Genomic DNA, 19,668 nt, shown 5'->3' with positions numbered 1-19,668 from the left:
TTTCCTGATTGTAAAGGTAGATTCGAAATATCTTAAATCGCCTTAGAAAAAAAGATAGAAATTACTTGTCTTTTTTGTTCAAATAAATATTGTACTTAGCACATACTTAAAGAAAACTTCAATATTCCACTTCATCCAGTACATGAATCATAAATACCTTGCGAAACTTCTATAAAAGATAAAGGAATCAATGATTTAATATATTTAGGTTTCGTAAAATAATGTCCAAAATGCTTTGCTAAATTTTCTCATGAAGAAGGATGTAATCATTTAACTTGTACTGTTTGTAAATCTCATTTTTGTTCTATTTGTAATAAATTATTTCAAGATCCAAAATAAACCTATAATCATATTAATTTAGAACATCCTAAGAAGTTGTTCACAGTAAAAGAAAATTTACATATAGGGAAATTAAACTAAAATAAAACTTAAGTTTAGGCATAATAATAAGGATAGTATGATTAAGAAGAACATTTTTATTTTTATGGAAAAAAAAATGTCGTTCCTAATAAATTATTTTAAAATCTATTCTTTGGGGAAGTCTAGATTGATGCAGAATTATAAGAAGCTATTATGTATGAAAGCGATTGATTTTTTATTTATGTAAGCATTTTATTAATTTTAATTATTATATATTTATAAAAAAAATATTTTTTATTTATAAAATTATTATATTATTGCTTTTTAAAAAATATTTATTCATATGTAAAAAAAAAATTATGGAAAAAAATACATAAAAAAATAATCAAATTAATCCTTTTACAATTGTAGAAATAGGTTTATCTTTAAATTCTGTCAAAGCAAAATAAGAACCGAAAACAGCAATAAGAAATCCAGATAAAAAAGTAGTAAAAAACATTTTATAAGGGAAAACAAAAACAAAAGGTAATTCAGTAAACATTAAAAATTACAAAGTTAAAGTGACTGCTACAGTAATGCCAATAACAGTTCCTATAAATCCACTTGAAAGTACCAAAACACAAGATTCAATCATATAAACTCTTGTAATTTATCTTTTATTTAATCCGATTGCTCTCAAAACCCCAAACTCCCAACTATTTTCTTTAATATTAGACACAAATGACACTAGAATTAAGAAAAAAGAGAGAATAATTGAAATACCAGCAACAACAAGTGAGAAAAGATCAATAAAAAATAAAGTTTACTCAATACTTTCCACTATTTAAGGCACATCAAATAATTATGTGAAATCGTTTTTGAAATAATTTCTTAGTCCATTAGCCAAATCTTCCCTTTCAAATTTAGACAAATTTTTTTTAAATTTAATTAATAAAGATTATTTTGGTATTCCGTAAGAACTTCCTGGTTGAACTTTTTCAAAGAAATATTTAACTTCTGGATTACTTGCATGGCCAGAATAATAATAATAAGAATCAATTATATATTTAAACTATTCTATTCCTGTCAAAGATTCTCCATAGAATTAAATTTATCTATAAGAACTAAATTTAAATCCCGAAAATTTATTAGCCATACATCTAATTTTAGTTCTATATCTTATGCCTGAGAACTCAAGTAAAGCAGGAGTATTTACATCCAAACTTATTGCATATTTAAGTCCTGAAGGTAATATTACATTAATTTCTTCATCCTTATATTTAGAAGAAGTAAAACGTTTTTCAGATTACCCTTTATTAATAATTTTTTTATTAGTATTTGAATTATAATCTACTTAGAAATCAGGAATAGGATTTATTTGGTCTTATTTTCTATATTAAGCATTTGAAATAATTTTAAAGACATCAGTACTTTTCTAAATATTCAGGTTTCCTTCTTAAGAAAAAAGACTTTCTACACAATCATTTACATCATTCCCGTTATTAGATATTGTTTTAAACTTATAATTAGGATCAAACTACGTAGGATAATAAAAATCCAAATAACTGCTTTATAAATAGTTTTTCTCCACTCCTTTAATATCTAAATTCTTAAGGCTTGGGAATTAACTTAAAGAACTTAGTTTAGAGTTTTTAAATTTTGGGAATTCCTTCATAGAAAAAGTTATAAATGAATACCCATTTATATGTGTAGGGTTTCTTTTTATGTATTCTTCCATATATTCTCTCATTCCCCTTTCATCAAGTCCTGTTTTATCGTTAATTAACTAAACCTTAAAATCAGTTCCTAGAGAACTTTTAAGATTATCTTGGATTTATTTACTTTATAAAGAAAAACCTGCTCCAGTAAAAATAAGGAAAGCCAAAGCTATTGTATACATGATAGCTGTTTTGCTGTTTCTTCTTCTATGCCCATTCATATTTTTGACAATTACGATTTCTAAGTGCTTTTCTTTTCTAAAAATACACAAAAAGAGTTTTACGAAAACTCTTTCTACATATTTTTGTGATAAATTCAATAATAGGGTAAATCCAATAATCATCATAATCAAAACAATATTAATAATAGCCAAAAAAAGATCCAACTTTTTAAATACAAAAGCTGCTGGGGCTATATAATAGCAAACGATTCCCATCAAAATAAGAGTAAATGCATTTACAGATTAAGAAAAGGAAATTCCCAATTTTTCCAATTTCTAAACACTCACAGAAATTTAATTGACAACTCTATGATATAAGTCAAGACTATCTCTTAATGTTTTTGACATCGCTCTTTAAATAGGCAAATACACAGAAATTAAAGGAATAAAAATACCCAAGAAAATTGCTAAAGCAATAGCCGACCAATGTAAATCATAAGTAGTTGTCATAACAGCTTTATCAAAAATAATGAACGCAATTATTGAATTTAATAAATAAGCCATCAAAAGTCCTAAGCAAAGTCCTGGAATAGCAAATATTAAACCTTAAATTATCAAAAGATACACCAAACTATTTTTCTAAAAACCAAGAGCCCTTAACATACCGAATTCATATGTTTTTTCTTCCACATCGGATATCATAAGGGAATAAATAAGCAATACTGCAAGCATAAAAAGTAAAAAAATGCTTGTTGCAATCATATTATCAAGGAAAAGTTTCAAAATAAGTAATCCTATAACTATAGTAGAAAGTGGAACAGTACTCTACATTGCTTTCTTTTATCCGTAATTCTTATAAAATTTATTGGAAATGGAAATAATATTCTTCTTAATCACATCCTCGCTATTATAAATTCCCATTCTATTATTAAAAACCATATTGGATAAAACTGCATATTCTTAAATATTAATGCTTCTAATAAATTATTTCAAAGAATTCTACAAACCTGAATTTAGTAAAATATTTACCAAATTAATAGTTTAAGTATTTCCTATATTTTATTGTTATTATTACTATGCTCTTTTCAATTCTTTTTCGAAACCTTCCCAAATATATACTAAAACATCTAACTGATCTACAACAATTACATTTCCTAAATTTTCAGCCCATTTACCATTTGGAGACTCTATTGCTTTTTAAATGGTATAATTTTATGTAAAATTTAATGCCCTCATTACTACTGGAGTAATTTAATCTGCCAAAACTGTAGAATTCAATACAAAATCATCTGGAAGCTTTTAAGCTTCCTCTTTTAATGACTCTGACGTTTCCTTTAAATTTCCATCTCCTATAACCGGTTCTAAAAGCTATTTAGAATTTGCTTTAATACCTTAAGAGTCTAGATAAATCTAGAAAAGATTATAAATATTGTCTTAATCAACTTAACTTATATTTGATAGCAAAATTAAAGTATCAACAAAAGAAATAATTTGATTTTTACTAAATTAAGGGCTTTAAGCAAGTTAATTATTTATTTATTATTCTATAAAATCACGAATTTTGGATTATATTTAATCATATGGAGATAAGTTATTCGTATTATTTAATTAGTTTATATTAAAGAAATTTCCATTTATTAAAATTGCATTTATTAAATCTATGTTTAGACCAACTTATTCTTATTCGTTTAATTTTAAACCACGCATTGTTGTTGCAGTTAAATAGCATTCATTTCCTTTTAAAACATCTACTTTTAATCTTCTTCCTAATCCTATATTTCTTTCTTTATTTATATTGTCATTTTTAATAAAAATAAATAATTTTATTTACCTTTAATTGAATTTAAAGCAATAAAATATGAACCATAAGTATTAGAAGAAACTCCTTTTGGATCAAATAATTTACCTATAAACATCCATCTAGACGAACATCCAGATACATGGTCAGAAAAAGAATTACAAGTTGCCTCTATATCTGAAGAATTTAAAAAACGAATACTAGATAGAATGTTTTATGAATCGCTTTAAGTATTAATGCTTGTATTATTTTCAAATTAAATAGGAGTTAATAAAATGTCAGAGTCACCAACTTAATCTTCAGCTATAGAAAGGAAAATTACAGGGCTTAATTAAAAAGCACTTTAAATAGCAGCTAAAAAACCTATAACTAAAAAGATTGAAAATATTCCAATTTTAAATGACCTTGGCTTTTTTTTAATATCTTATATTATGTATTGAAAAATTATATTAAATGTTCCTAAAAATGATTAACCTTTTACTTTTTATTAATTATATATAAAATTATGTAATTAATTCATTTAATTATAATTTTTTTTTTTTAAGCAATAAATAATTTTTAAAATATTATATTATATATTATTTAAAAAATTTTATTGTTCATAAAATATAATATTTCATTAATAATTAATTTTTAATATAAAATTTATAGAAAAAAAAATTATTATTTTTAATATATAAAAGAAAAAAAAATTATAATAAATAAATAAATTTAAATATAAAAAAAATACAAATATAAATTAAAAAAAAAAATATATATATATAAATATATAAATATATATATATTTTAGTTAAAATATATAAATATATAAATATTTTAATATTATATCTATATATATATATATTTTAGTTTTATTTTTTTTCTAATATCTCTATAATTTTTAATAACTTTAGTTTTTTTTTATTTTATATTATTTTAACTTTTTAATATATATAAATATTTTTACTTTAATACTAACTATCATTTTTTTTTTCTATTTTTCTTTTTATTATTTATTTTTTATTATACTATTTTTATTTTATATTTCTATAATTTTATATTATTTTTTAATTTTAATAATTAATTTATATATACTTTATTGCAATTTTTTTTTTTAATTCAATCATAGACTAAATTTGTAGTATATTTTTATTTGAATAATTTATTTTTTACAATATTTTCAATAAAATAATATATTTTAATAAATTTATCTTAAACTAATTATTATTTTTATTAATATTTAAAATTTTATCTCTATTATTTTATGAAGATTAAAAATAAAATATTAAATGAAAATAAATACTTTTCTTTAATTATTAGCTTTTAAAATATCTTTGGTTTATGAGTTAAAAAATAAATATCTTATATGACTGGATATATTTAAATATTGTGTTATATAAAATATTAATGAAAAGAAAAATAATGATATAATGATTATTAATTAATACAATTTTTAAGTATTTTATTATTTATTTTAGCAATTAATAAATATTTTATTGTCAATATAAAATTATTTATTTAAAAGAATTTGAAAATAATAATAACTCTTTTAAACCTTATTTTTTAAATAAATAAAAAGAAAGAAAAATATATATAACTTATATAGTATAATAATATTTGAATTCTGTAACATTTTATTGTAATAATTTATAAATATAATTAATTTCTAATTTTTGATTAAATAATTAAAAAATAGATAAATTAATACTTCTTAACAATACAAAAATATTTCTTCCCTTAATTAAGTAATTATTAGATTTAGTTCTTAATTCAAGAATATTATCATAATTTTAGTAAATAAAATTTACTATATATTGTTGATAAATATTAATATTAAAATACATCAAGTAAAATTACATGTAGAGATATCTTTTTTAGAAAGAGATATAAATTTTATTAATACATAAAACCTTAATATGAATTCAAAATTTAATTATTATTCTATTTTTAAAATTAAATGATATTTAATAGTTTATTCAATGTCTTATTCAAATTTTAATTTCAATAAAAATTAATTTAGAAATTTATAAAAAAGGATTTTTTCTTAAAATTTAATATTATAATATTAAATAAATATAATAAGTTTTTTAACAAATTGAAAAATAAATAAATTATAAATTTAAATATATAATGTTTATAAAATAATAAATATATAATAAATTTTACTAAAAAATATTCAAAAATTATATTATTAATATTTATTTTTATAAATAAACTTTATTCAAATACATTTTTTTTTTTATAATTCTTAATAAATAAGACCTTATATTTAATTTTTTTTATTATATTCAATATAAATGTTTTTTATTTAATATTATATTTATAAAATATATTTTTGTTTTAATATTATAAAAAGCAATAAATCATATTTAATATAAATATAAATGCTTTTTTAATGTAATTATTATTTAAATAAATTTTATTAAATTAATATATATTAAATATAAATTTTAATATTTAATAATATATATTCATTTAAATTTTAATTATAGCAATATTATAAATTGATTTTTTTATATTTAATATTTAAATTTTATTAATATTATTCTATATTTTATTAAATAAATTATATTTTAATAATTAAATATTTATTTAATATAAAAAAAAAACATTTTATATATTAATAATTTATAATTTATTTTAACTCTACTTCCTCTATATATATCATTAATTTAAAAATTTAATAATAAATCTTTTTTTAACGACTTTAAAAAATAAAAATAATAAAAAAAGATCAAATAATTATATTTATTTTATATAAAAAACTATCATTTATATATTTATTTAATTTTAAAAAAAAGAAAATTATAAAAATAAATATTAATAATAAAACTATTATCTTCAATAAAAAGAACAATGGATATTAATTAATAAAATGATGATAAAAATATTCAATAAATGGTACCCTAAACATTTATTGCTTCTGATGCTTTAATAAAAGAGTTTTGTAAAAATGAGATGATAAAACTGTAAAAAGAATGTGAATAAGAATCTTTTTAATAATAAAATGTAGAACAAGAAAAGAACTCTTTTTCTCAGTTAAATCTGAAAAACTAGTTATTATTTTTAAACTCAAATAGCAATAGCAACTAAGGAAGATGGAAAAAAGAAGAACATTTACGTTTTGTAGAAGGATTAAGCTTACATGGAAAAAATTGGAAAAAAGTAGAAGAACATGTGGGGACTAGAACTGGTGCTTAAATCAGATCTCATTCATAGAAATTTTTTAATAAAATAGAAAAAGCTTATAATAGAAAACTTTATAATTTAGTTTAATACTAAAGTAATTAAAAAGGAAATTAAGATTAAGGATTGATTTTATAAGAGCTATTTAAAAATAATAATGATTAAGAAAATAATTAAATTTATGAATAATAAAATTACAATAATCCTTTTTCGAATTCAAATTATATTTAATTTAAATAAAATTTATTTTCAAAAAAAAGTTAAGATGACATTAATAAAGGTTTAATTATATATATTTATTAAAAAAATTAAAATATGTATAAATTAAATTTAATATAAATTCTTTATTTTTTTATAAATAATCTTATTTTTTTAAAAGAAATATAAATAATAAAACCCTTCAATATTTAAAATGAGTAAATACATTCATCTGTAACAGAATAAAGTAAAATTATTATTTTATAATAAAGCATTATTTAATATATAAATTTAGATGTATAAAACTTATGCGATCTAATATAATAACTAAATACATTGAAGCCTATTATTAAAAATAATATTTAAAAGAAAGAATAAACTATTTTGTAATAAAAGAATAATATAAATTAATAATTTTATGAGTTAGATGAAACATAAAAATAAAATATATTTAATGCTTTTGAAGAGATAAGCAATAAATAAGTATTATAATAAATTTAATAAGATAACCTTTAAAACTATTAAAGCTTTTATAATTTCTTGGAAAAAAGATATGGAGATTTTTCAAATAAAATGGCTTTTAAATAAAATACTGAAAATATTTAAAATTTAAAAATTTAAAACGAGAACAGAAATAGTGATGAATAAATATATTAACAAAGATAAAGAAAAAGCTCTTTTTAAATTTATTCTAGTTTAAATTGTGATAAATTATAAAAATTAGCTTAATTAAGAAAAAAGTTCTGTTCTAATAAATAAGATAGTGCAAATGAAAATCAAGAAAATAAATTTTAGGATGATTAAATGGAAAAAACTTAAGTTTAGATTCTAAATAAATAAAATTTTAATTAATATTAAACTTGTATAGAAAATATAAATGACAAATATTAATAAAATAATAATCAAAACATTATAAATAGTTAATTTAATGAAAACTAATAAAAGAAATTATAAATAATTTAATTGACATGCTAAAAAGAAAAAATATCAGAAAATAGTAATACTTTTAAATAATGAAAAACTTTAATGAGCAATTTATTCAATTAAAATTCTCATAATATTGATAAGATAAATTTTTATTAATAATATAAATTATTTATTGATATATTATTTTATATATAAATCATATTTTCAGTTTTTATATATATATATATATATATATATATATATATATATATATATATATATTATATTTATATTTAGTATATAAAAAATACGTTATATGTTTTTTTTTTTTTATTTTTTGTATTTATTATAAATAAAAATATTTATTTTATTTTATGATTTTTAAAAAATAAATAAATACAAATATTATATTAAAAATTATTTTTTAAAATAAAAAATTAAAAAAAATAATATATATATATATATATATATATATATATGTATATCAATCAAATAATTTAAAAAAAAAAATTAAAATTCAAAATTAAATAAATGATTAATAATTATTTCCCATAACGATAAATTCCAGTCCCTATATAATAAGTTGATCCTTTTATGCTGCCATAATAATTACCTTAAAGATTTATTCCTTAATCTGTGCCTTTAGGATATATGCCCTAAGCAGTTAATTAAGGCTTTGTATCATAAACACCTTTGATGCCTTAAAGAAATTCCTAATATATAAATTCAGCTGAAATTTAGCAAGGTTAATTAATTCATAATCCACCACCACCACTTCCTCATTTTGGTTAATAAGTTCCTTAATCTATTCCCTAACCATAAATTATTGCAAATTAACAATTTCAATAAAAATTATACTTATAACCTCCTCCTTAAAATAATTAATAATAAATTTAATAATAAACATTAAATCCGATAGCTGGACCTCAAATTTATACATAATAAAAACCTTTGTATCCATAGTAAAATCAAATTTAAGAAATTTAATAACCATATTAATAAGAAAACACTTTAAAACAATAAGTATTAACTTAGATGCCATAATAATAGGAATATGTAATAATAAATCATTAATTATATATATTATTTTTAATAAAAAGCGACCTATTTAAAAACCTATAGTTATTTTAAATAGCGATACAGCATAAAATATGAAACAAAAAATTTTCGAACAACCACAAATTTAAGATAATACGGATAATTATTTATTAGAAAGTTTAAATTATAAGATTAATAGGTTAGGATTATTTGAATAAGTATTAAGCAATCAAATTGCTTAAAAAACAACTTAAATTAATGCAAAAGATATATAAAATTAATAATTAAATTTTTAAATACAAAATATAGATGAAATTATGAGTAAATATTTTTTATTTGAAAAGTATTATATATATATATAATATTTTTTATCAAGAAACATAAATAGCAAGAATTGATGAATTAAAAAATCAATTAAAAAGAGGAAAAAATGATTTAGATTAATTAGTAGCAATATAAATAGAAACAGATAAAGAAATAAATAATCTAAACTAACTTTTATAATAGAAAATAAGCATTATATAATAATGGTAATAACGAGGATTATCATTTGATAAACTATAAAATGATTTTAATATTTTATAATAGTAGCTAAATTAAGTTTAGTAATAAAATTAAATTTTAAGAAATAACATTAAGTTAGATCCTGCTTATAATTATCTTATTATATGAGTTAAAAAAGAAAAAAATATAATATATATAAAATAAAAATTATATAATATATATATATATATATATATATTTTTAAATCATCTAAACTATATTATTTTAATTTAAGATATATTTTTTTTAATAAAAAAATAATTATATACAAAAAAATCATAAACGAAAACTTATTTTTTTTTTCAGGACAAAATAGCATAATTTATTTTCTTTTTAAATTGTAACTTTTATTTTAAATTTAACTACATAAATATTTGTTTTTATGAAATAGAAACAATGAGTAAAAATTAAAAATTCAAATAAATTATATACTATAATTTCATTTTCATAAAAAAATATAAAGCAAATATTTTTATTAATTAAAAATAATACATAATTATGTTTTATTAAAATAATTTTAATATTAATGAAAATATACTTGAACTAAAACTATAATTTATATTTTAAAATATTATATAAAATTTTATCTTTTTAAAAGTTGATTAAATTGAAATGGTTATAATATAAACTTTTTTAAAAATCAGTTATATTTTACTTTTACTTAAATTTATATTCTAAATAAGGTTTTATTTTTATAATTAATTATTTAGATTGTATTAAGTGTATTTACTTTGATGATATTTTTATTAATTCTAATTAATTTATTTAAAAGTATTTATATTAAAGGAAATTAATTTATTTTTAATTATTTATTTAATCCCAAAAATTATTTTAAGAATAGCAAATTTCTTCAGTTATATATTTAAAGAATCTTTTTTATTATATTAAAATAGTCATTATATTTTGATCTTGATAATGTTTTTTTTTAGTTACTATGTAATATGTAAAATTTTTAATTCATTTAAAATACTTTTATTAATTAGATATATAATAATTATTAAAAAAATAATCATTCAATATATTTTAAAAGTTATTGAAAATTACATATTATTTATCATATTAATTTAATTTATAAAGTATATACTATTAATTTAACTGATATATATGACTGCAATATTAAATAGCACAAATTATTTTGGAAAATAAAAATATAAATTATTAATTTATAAAAATTTTCTTAGTAATTAAATTAAAATAAATATTAATAGTAATTGCTAAAGTAACAAAAAAGATTCAAATATCATATATTAGAATTAAAAAAATATTAATTATTTATATTAACATTGTAATAAATTATTATAGTGCCTAAAATTTATAATAAATATATATTTTATTTAATTACAAAATACATTAAAATAAATATTTATAAAAAAATATAAAAAAAGTATTATTAAATTATATTTAATCTTTGATAAAATTTAGATTATGTTTAATTATTTGATATTTTAGTATTAAAATATATAAATTTAAATTATTAATCTATTTTGATTTATATAAAAAGAAATTATATATAAAATTTATCATTAAAAAAATATATTATTTATAATTATGTAATAAAAAGTAAATGAATATGTAAATCAATAAACTGTATATATTTTTTTTAATTAAAAAAAAAAACTAAATATATAATATCAAAAGACTAATACATAGCAAACTTAAGCATTTTTCTAAGTTATAAAGTTTATTATGTTCTTATATTATTTTTTTATAACTAATTTTTATACATTATATAATTTTTTTTTTAAATCAATGCTTTTATGCAATTTTAATTTTAGTTATCATATTTCTAATTATCTCCCAAACTTTTGGATATGCTTAATACATTTTCCTATCTAACATAACTACTGCTTTATAAGGAGTTGAAATTTAATCAAATTTTAAAAGCTCTTTCATTTCTTCAATAACTTCATTTGATTTTAGTTAATTTGCTTATTCATCACTATCATCTTTAAATAATAATTATTAATCAATCTAAAAAATTAAAAAAAATTATAATTTCGATAATAAAATTAATTACATTTAAAATAATGACAAAAAATTTATTATTAAAATATTTATTATTAGCTAATAAATGTATTTATTATCTTGATTATCCTATTTCTTGTATTTTATTTAATTATAATTAATAATCTTGATATTTTGGCCTAACCATATAAATAATTCCTGTAAAAGGAATCGTTTTTATAAATACATCATGTAAGCAGACAAACTTTTTTATTATTTTTTACCATATATTTATTTTACTTCAGGATGATTTGATATATCCCAAACTCCATATTTTTCTTCATTTTCTTAAAATATAATTTCATAATTATAACCTAAAGAAGATTTTATTTATTCCATATTTTCTTCCCATTCTTTTGGTTTTAATTCATTTTTAATTTTAAAATATGTTTATTTTATTTTACATACTTCCTTATAATAAATTTTCATATAAAAATGTTGTTTTTCCTGAACCTTATTATCCAAATAATAACATCTTTATAATTTAATTATTTTTATTTAAAAAAATAAAAAAATACATGATGATTTACAGATTATCTAGGACCCATAAGTAGTGCTTTATAAATAAAAAATTTATTAAATAAAAAAAAATATTTAAAAAGTAAAAGTATATTAAATGATAAAAAAAAATATTTTTAATATAAATTTAAAAAAATAGATATAAATAATTAATAATTATATATTTAAGAGAAAAAAGTTAAAAATTAATAAAAGTTATTTTATTAAAATAAAATTAAATTGAAAATGTCATTTGTTTTTTTAATAAAATAATATATAGTTATATATAAAACATTTTTTAATTTAACGATTATTTATTTTTTTATAAAATTTAATATAAATAAAAAATAATTATAATTTTTTTAAACTCTTAGTCTTTTAATTAATTCTAAAATTAAAAAATTCATTAAAGTTAATACTATTCATAAACAAATTAACCCGTCATTTAGTCTTTTAACGACAGAGAAATATCAAAATGAATAGTAATTATTATTAATTAACCCATTAAAAGACAAAAAAAATAATTTTAAAAGATTTTGATTAAAATTAAATAAAATTATTATCAAAAAAGTATAACTTTTTTAAGAAATAAATTAAAACGAAATGGCCTTAATATTAAAATAAATGAATGAATAAAACAGAATTAAAAAAAAAATGAAAAACAAAGTATTTAAAATATAATATGGATTGAGAAAATAATAAAACAAAAAATTACAAAAATTAATATGCGTATATTATTATTTATCTATAAAGTTTTTATAATTTAAAAATAATTTTATTTTATAGTTTTCTAAATAAATCAATAACAACATAATCCTCGTTAAATTTATTATGTATATATAATTAAAAAATTATGAAATTTAATTCGAAATTCATTAAAACTTTAATAATAATATTGTAATAAAACTATATTAAAATTAAATATTTTATAATATTTATAATAATTTAATAAATATAATGAATTAAATTAAGAACTTTAAAAATTAATATATTTTAAAAAAAAAAAAAAAAATTAAATTAAATTTAATTTTTATAATTATTAGGCAAAATATATATAAATTTTACATAAAAAAATATAATATTTTTTTATCATTTATTTATATTTCTACTTATATTTTATTTTTGATATTCGTTTTTTAAATTTTATATAATACTTTTTTATTGTTTTCTTATTCGGACAGATTTTTCAAATTAAATTTGTAATTTTTTATAATCATCTAATAAATTCTTATTTTTTCTTGCAATTTAATTTTTTTTTATAATTTTAATTTTTATTGTAAAAGCAAAATATTTTTTTATTTGATTTAATTAAAATCTTAGTTTTAATTGCAAATATTTAAATTCTGTTTAAAATTATTTATTGTAGATTTTTGTTTTTTTAAAGAACAGTTTTTCTTGCTTTTATTAGAATTAATACTCAAAGAATTTTTAGAACTAACTTTATTTTGTTTTAATGAACTATTTTTTATATCATTTTAAGATTTAAAATTATTTAAAACCTTTTTTTTTTATTTATTATTATTATTATTATTATTATTATTATTATTATTATTATTATTATTATTATTATCATTATTATCTTCTAATAATTTTATTTTATTCATTGTATTTTATATTTAATCCTACTATATTTTTTTTTAATATTAAAATTATTGTTTTTTTTTTCATGCTATCATTTTCTGAACTAACTAAAGAATCTGTTATATTATAACTTTTAATCTCTTTTTCTAATTTTTTTATTGTCTAAATATTTTTATCAAACTTTTTTTTTATAAAATTATAAAATAAAAATATTATATTTTTTTTTACTTAATAATTTAAAGAATTATTATTTTCTTTATTTGATTGTTTGTTTGTTTTATTTATATTTTTGATTTTATTTTCCAAATTTAATATTTTGTTTTATAATTCTTAAAGTTCTGTATTTAATTTTAAATCTTTTAATTCTAGTTTTTCGCAATCTATATCATTTCTTTAATTTAATGTTTCATTTGTAATTTCTTTTTTATTATTTTTAGGTTGCTTTCTTATTTTAAATTTTAATCCTAATTATTTAATTATTTGTCTAATAATTAATGTAAATATAAATGTTTATCATATTATTTTAAAAGCTTCATATTTTTTTAATTATTATAATTTAATAACCAATTTTTTTTTTTTAAAAAAAATATTAAATTGTTTAAATTATTTATTTAAATAAAAAATTTAAATTTAGAAAATATTATATAAAAATAATTAATAACTTTAATATTAATAATATAAAAATATATTAAATATAAGAACTTGAATTATTATTTAAAATATAAATAATATTAAAACTATAACAAAATATATATAAAAATTTATTATTTAATGACATATTTTATATAAATGAAAAAAACTAATTTAGACTAAAAAAAACGAAAAATAAAAATAAAAATAAAAATTAAATATTAAAATAAAACAAAGATAATATGTTTTTATTAAATTAAAATATATATTAAATTTAAAAAATATCGAAAATATAAATTATTAATTGTTTTAAGATTATTACAAATAAAATATGTTTTTTAATATTTACGAATTTTTATTTTAGTATTTATTTATTTTATGTTTTTCTATTAAAAATATAATATTTATTCGTCATTTTTTTAAATTTTTAAAGAATAAGTAAATTTAAAATAGTAATTAAATTTATAATTATTATTTTAATTTTAAAAATATATATATATATATAAAAAGAAAATGGAATAAATAACTGAAGAACCTCCTTTTTCATATTTTGAAATATTTATATTATATCCTTTTTATTTGATTTTTTTAACAATGTTTGTATTTCTAGTAATGTTAAACTAAAAAGAATAAAAAAGCTTTACAAAATAGATAGTATAATATCTTTTATAGTTATATATTTAGGTAACTTCTTTACTTGCTACACTAACTTTACGCCAATAAATATATACATAAGAGTTGGTATTCCAATAGCAATAATATTCCTTGTCATGAATATAGCAAATAAGATATCCATTATAGGAATAACAGGTTAAAAATAAAATTAGATTAAATAAAATTAAATAATTAATAAAAAAAGGTGGAAAAGCATGCGGAAAATCTTCAGCATGTGATTATTTTAAGAAAAACCTAAGAATGTCAGTATTAACATATGAAGAATGTTAACAAAAAGCTTTCAAAAATGGAAATCCCGGTACAAATAAGCTCAAAGAAAAATACGGAAGCCAAATCCTTCTCGAAAACGGTGATTTGGATTTAAAAAATGTAAATAAAATTGTCACTTCTGAATTCGAAAGAACTTAATTATAAAGTTTTATTTCATATTATACTAACATTTAGATTTTAAAAGAAATTTACAGAATCGCCTTTAAATAAAATGAAAACCTATTCGTTTTAAATGCTCCAAATATATTTGATTCATATTTATTAAAGTATATGTGCTTTCCTATTATTTCTGTTTATGTTTCTTCTGAGTAAACATAAATCCAAAGACTTATGGAAAAAGATGGAATTTTATATGAATAAGCTTCTGATTTAGTAAAAAGAGAAAGCTCTTTAGTATAAAAATGTGAAAAAGCTACGATATTATTATGTAATGATGGTACTAAACCTTAATTATATAATAGTATTTCAAGAAAAATACCAGAATTAGTATTATGAAAAAAATAAAAAATATATATATATATATATATATATATATATATATATATATATATATATATATATATATTTTATACAATTTTTATTTAAATTATTTCTTTTTTTTTAAAAGATTTTAATCTTTTAGTATTTTTAAATTTAAAAGAAAATAATTATATCTATATATTTCACTAAAAAAATCATATATTTTACTAAAAAAATATTATATCTCCAATTAAAAAGAAAAAAAAATGGAATAAAAAAAAATAATTTTAAAACAACCTTAATATACAAAAATACAATTAAACACAAGTTTTTAAAATATATAAGTTGGCCCTTGTATTTTTCAAAGTCTAAATCTAAATCAATAAGACTAATTAATAAATATTTATTTAAATACTGAAGAAGGCTACCTTCGAATAAAAGAGATACAAAAAGACTAAAAAGAATAACAAAAGTAACAAGCTAAGGAACAAAAAGTAAAAAAAAGAGTAATTTTTTAACATTCTGATAATTGTTCTGGTAAAAAATTCATTTAATATGCCCATTTTTTCGATTTTTCATAATGTTAAAAGCCTCCTAGTGCTTAAGTTGAAATATTTGCTTTGATTTTTGATAATGAGAACAATCTCCTTATAACAAAAAAAGCCCATAATTAGTTTAATTTTCCTTGTGCATGGCTTTTTGTAGGAGGAACTTTTTAAAAAGGAGAAAGTATAAATTAAGGTTTATTAAGGCTTATACATGAAACAATAGGACTATAGATAATTTTGTTAGAAAACGAAGATAAAAATGTTTTCGAAGAAGAAGAGGAAAAAATAGAAGATAATAAAGATTAATAAAGAAAAACAAGAAATAATACAAAAAGAACTTTAAATAAGAAAAAAAAATTCCTTTTTTAAAATTAATTAATTATCAATTAAAAAAATGTACTTCATTCAGTTTAAGATTTTTTACTTTTTTATACTTACGAAAGTATTTTTCCTAATGATTTTTTTATTAATTTACCTTAGCAAAGTTCTGTTTAATTGTTTTATTATTTAAAAGTAAGAGAAAATTATAAAAATATAGAATTATCTCAAAATAAAAATTTACTTGATTACTCAGCATGGATTAATTAAGATTTCCTTTTTAAAATTGTCAATAATAATCATTTCTATGATTCTGGCTTTCTCGATAGTGAACTTTAGGGAGGTATTAGTATTAATCATAATGAATTTAAGCTTGGTATTAGATCACTGGTTGGAGTTTATCCTAATTTTTTAGGTGAAGGTATTTGTGAAGGACATTTTAAGGCTATTTAACAATATTTCAAATTTATTTCTAATAATTAAACCTGAAGTATTTAAATTTTTATCTTATATTATATTTTTTTGTTAAAAAAAATATTATTTGTTTTATTTTTTTAATTTTTTTTTTAAAAAACTAATATTATTTTTGTTTAATTATCTATGAGTAAATTTGAAAATAATTTTAGCAATTTACTTAAATTGAAACAAGAAGTAATTGATTTGTATTTTTCGAACTAAAATGTTTTTTTTTTTATAAAAGTAATTTAAATACAAAAAATATATAGTTTGTGATTAAAAATAAATATGATAAATAAATAAAGCAATAATAAAATGAAATTAAAGATAATAATTTAGAAATTGAATAGATAAAAGAATAAATAGATATAAGTAATCAAAAATATGTATAAATTATAAAGGAATTAAAAAATTATAATGAAATGCTTAAATAAGAAAATTAAAATATTAAAAAGCAGGTATTTTTAAATAATAATTAGTCCGAAAATTTAAAAGAGGAAATGTAAAATTATTTTGAAATTAAAAAGAAAATATAAATATATTTTTTTTAATTAAAAGTAATATAATTAATAATGAATATTAAGGAAAACTCAAAGATAAAGATATGGAAATTAATAAATATAAAAGAGAATTAGAAAATATGAAATTAATGCATTAATAAGAAATATATATATTAAAAAAAAGTAATAAAATATGAAATAAAAACAAAAGAAGAATTATTATATATTTAAAATAAATAGAGTTATATATATATATAAATATTTATTTTAATATAAAATTAAAAATATTCATTTATTTTAATTTATAATTTTATTATATTCTTCCAAAAATATACTTTCTTTATTGATATATTGTCCATTTTTATCTAAACATTATAAACTTCCAATATAAATAGTTTAAATTCCCATTTTTAGTAAATATGTTTATTTAAATTAGGAATTTAAGTTAAAATAAAACTCTCCTGATTATAAATCTGTTACATAATGTTAATTTCCTTAAATTTCTATAGCTATTTTTTCTTTTTCTAAATAAAAATCTATACTAATTAGATCGTTAACTTTTTGTTTATATATTTTATATTAATATAAAAAAATAATTACTTGCATATTCTTTAGTAAACTTTTTTCCAAATTTAATTAAAGTTGCATTAAATCTAGTTTCGAATAAAGATTATTCAGATTAAGTATTTTTTAATCTATTCTAAATAACATATATATCATAATTCTTATGGTTTACTAATTTCTTATTTAATATTTCCATTTTATCTAATAATTAATTATTATTAACTTCCTATTTAAAGCAAGTTATAGCTGTAGAAATAAGATTCGCATTATAAAAATTATTTTGATTTTTGAGAATATTATCATTATTTTCCAATATTTATAAATATAAATCCCAAAATCTTTGATCAAAAATTCTTGCTTTAAAAAAATAATTACAAGTTTTCAAAATAAAATCTATTTTTTCATCTTTACTAAAATATTAACAATCTTTTAATAACGCATAGATTAGTTAGATATCAATATCCTTAGTTGATAAAATCATTTTATATAATCCTGTAGTATACACTACAGCTAAATATTATAAAAAACATTTATCGTTTTTATTCTAATCTAAATATTATTCTGAAAGCATTTTTTTATATAAAAGACGTGTATTTTTGTATATTTTAGTACTCATTTTATTAAGTGAAAAAAAAATGCTTTTTTTAGCAAAAATAGATAGCTAATCAAATTAATCAATAAGTAAATTTTCGACTTTTTAAATTAAAAAATCCAAATCTTTTTCTATTGAAAGTGAATATAAATTTATATTTGAAAGTATGAAAAGATAATAGTTTAAATGTTTTATTACTAATATAGATTCATTATTTATAAAATTTTAAACTTAAAATCGAATAAAATCTGCTTAATAATTTCTTAATTTTCCATATATTTATTTATTTAGATTTTTTATTTATACAATTATTTTTAACTAATTTAAACTTTTTTTTTTTTAAATAAATAAATAAATTATATATATGTAATAGAATTATTTCTTATACTTAAATTAAAAAGATTCTTTTTAATATTAATTCAATTAGTAAAGATGAGTAATAGAAGTATAAAAATAAGTTAAAGTAGAAACTTAAGATGAAGTAGCTAAATTTTCACATAGTCCATAATAAACTAAATCAAATAAAGTATATATACATTTAAGTTTAATTTTCTCATCTTCAATTTAATTAATATGTACATTAAATTAATTTTATATTGAAATATCAATAAGATATTTTTATGCTTATTATATTTATATTCCTTTTAAAAATTCAGAAGTTTTTTAATTTTTCTATTCACATAATGAAATCTTAATAAATTCATTTA

At 16.3% G+C, this 19,668-nt stretch overlaps 2 protein-coding genes across 2 annotated transcripts, besides 21 other annotated features; one reads left to right on the top strand and one right to left on the bottom strand. All coding sequences in view use genetic code 6, as the record gives it.

Moving 5' to 3' along the window:
- Positions 1-745: 745 nt before the first annotated feature.
- IMG5_169120 (permease family protein, putative) lies at positions 746-4,085 on the bottom strand (the record flags this gene model as incomplete). Its single annotated transcript, XM_004029964.1, has 2 exons — positions 746-3,628; positions 4,050-4,085. 2 exons carry the CDS (start codon positions 4,083-4,085, stop codon positions 746-748), a joined length of 2,919 nt encoding a protein of 972 aa, XP_004030012.1.
- Positions 4,086-4,687: 602 nt separating this feature from the next.
- Positions 4,688-4,782: a microsatellite.
- Positions 4,701-4,755: a microsatellite.
- Positions 4,768-4,860: a microsatellite.
- A 167-nt stretch (positions 4,861-5,027) lies between these two features.
- Positions 5,028-5,071: a microsatellite.
- A 1,035-nt stretch (positions 5,072-6,106) lies between these two features.
- Positions 6,107-6,152: a microsatellite.
- A 123-nt stretch (positions 6,153-6,275) lies between these two features.
- Positions 6,276-6,346: a microsatellite.
- Positions 6,347-6,543: 197 nt separating this feature from the next.
- Positions 6,544-6,581: a microsatellite.
- A 934-nt stretch (positions 6,582-7,515) lies between these two features.
- Positions 7,516-7,556: a microsatellite.
- An 881-nt stretch (positions 7,557-8,437) lies between these two features.
- Positions 8,438-8,484: a microsatellite.
- A 34-nt stretch (positions 8,485-8,518) lies between these two features.
- Positions 8,519-8,588: a microsatellite.
- A 146-nt stretch (positions 8,589-8,734) lies between these two features.
- Positions 8,735-8,770: a microsatellite.
- Positions 8,771-10,035: 1,265 nt separating this feature from the next.
- Positions 10,036-10,065: a microsatellite.
- A 1,834-nt stretch (positions 10,066-11,899) lies between these two features.
- Positions 11,900-11,929: a microsatellite.
- Positions 11,930-12,427: 498 nt separating this feature from the next.
- Positions 12,428-12,458: a microsatellite.
- A 1,422-nt stretch (positions 12,459-13,880) lies between these two features.
- Positions 13,881-13,947: a microsatellite.
- An 823-nt stretch (positions 13,948-14,770) lies between these two features.
- Positions 14,771-14,811: a microsatellite.
- Positions 14,812-14,828: 17 nt separating this feature from the next.
- Positions 14,829-14,864: a microsatellite.
- Positions 14,865-15,494: 630 nt separating this feature from the next.
- IMG5_169110 (hypothetical protein) lies at positions 15,495-16,019 on the top strand (the record flags this gene model as incomplete). The annotated part of the gene is made up of 1 exon (XM_004029963.1): positions 15,495-16,019. One exon carries the CDS (start codon positions 15,495-15,497, stop codon positions 16,017-16,019), a length of 525 nt encoding a protein of 174 aa, XP_004030011.1.
- Positions 16,020-16,031: 12 nt separating this feature from the next.
- Positions 16,032-16,089: a microsatellite.
- An 84-nt stretch (positions 16,090-16,173) lies between these two features.
- Positions 16,174-16,227: a microsatellite.
- Positions 16,180-16,220: a microsatellite.
- Positions 16,181-16,227: a microsatellite.
- Positions 16,228-19,668: the final 3,441 nt, after the last annotated feature.

Source organism: Ichthyophthirius multifiliis, assembly GCF_000220395.1.
Source record: "Ichthyophthirius multifiliis unplaced genomic scaffold scaff_1120509251250, whole genome shotgun sequence".
Lineage (NCBI taxonomy): Eukaryota > Ciliophora > Oligohymenophorea > Hymenostomatida > Ichthyophthirius > Ichthyophthirius multifiliis.
This window is presented reverse-complemented; position numbering and strand designations above follow the sequence as displayed.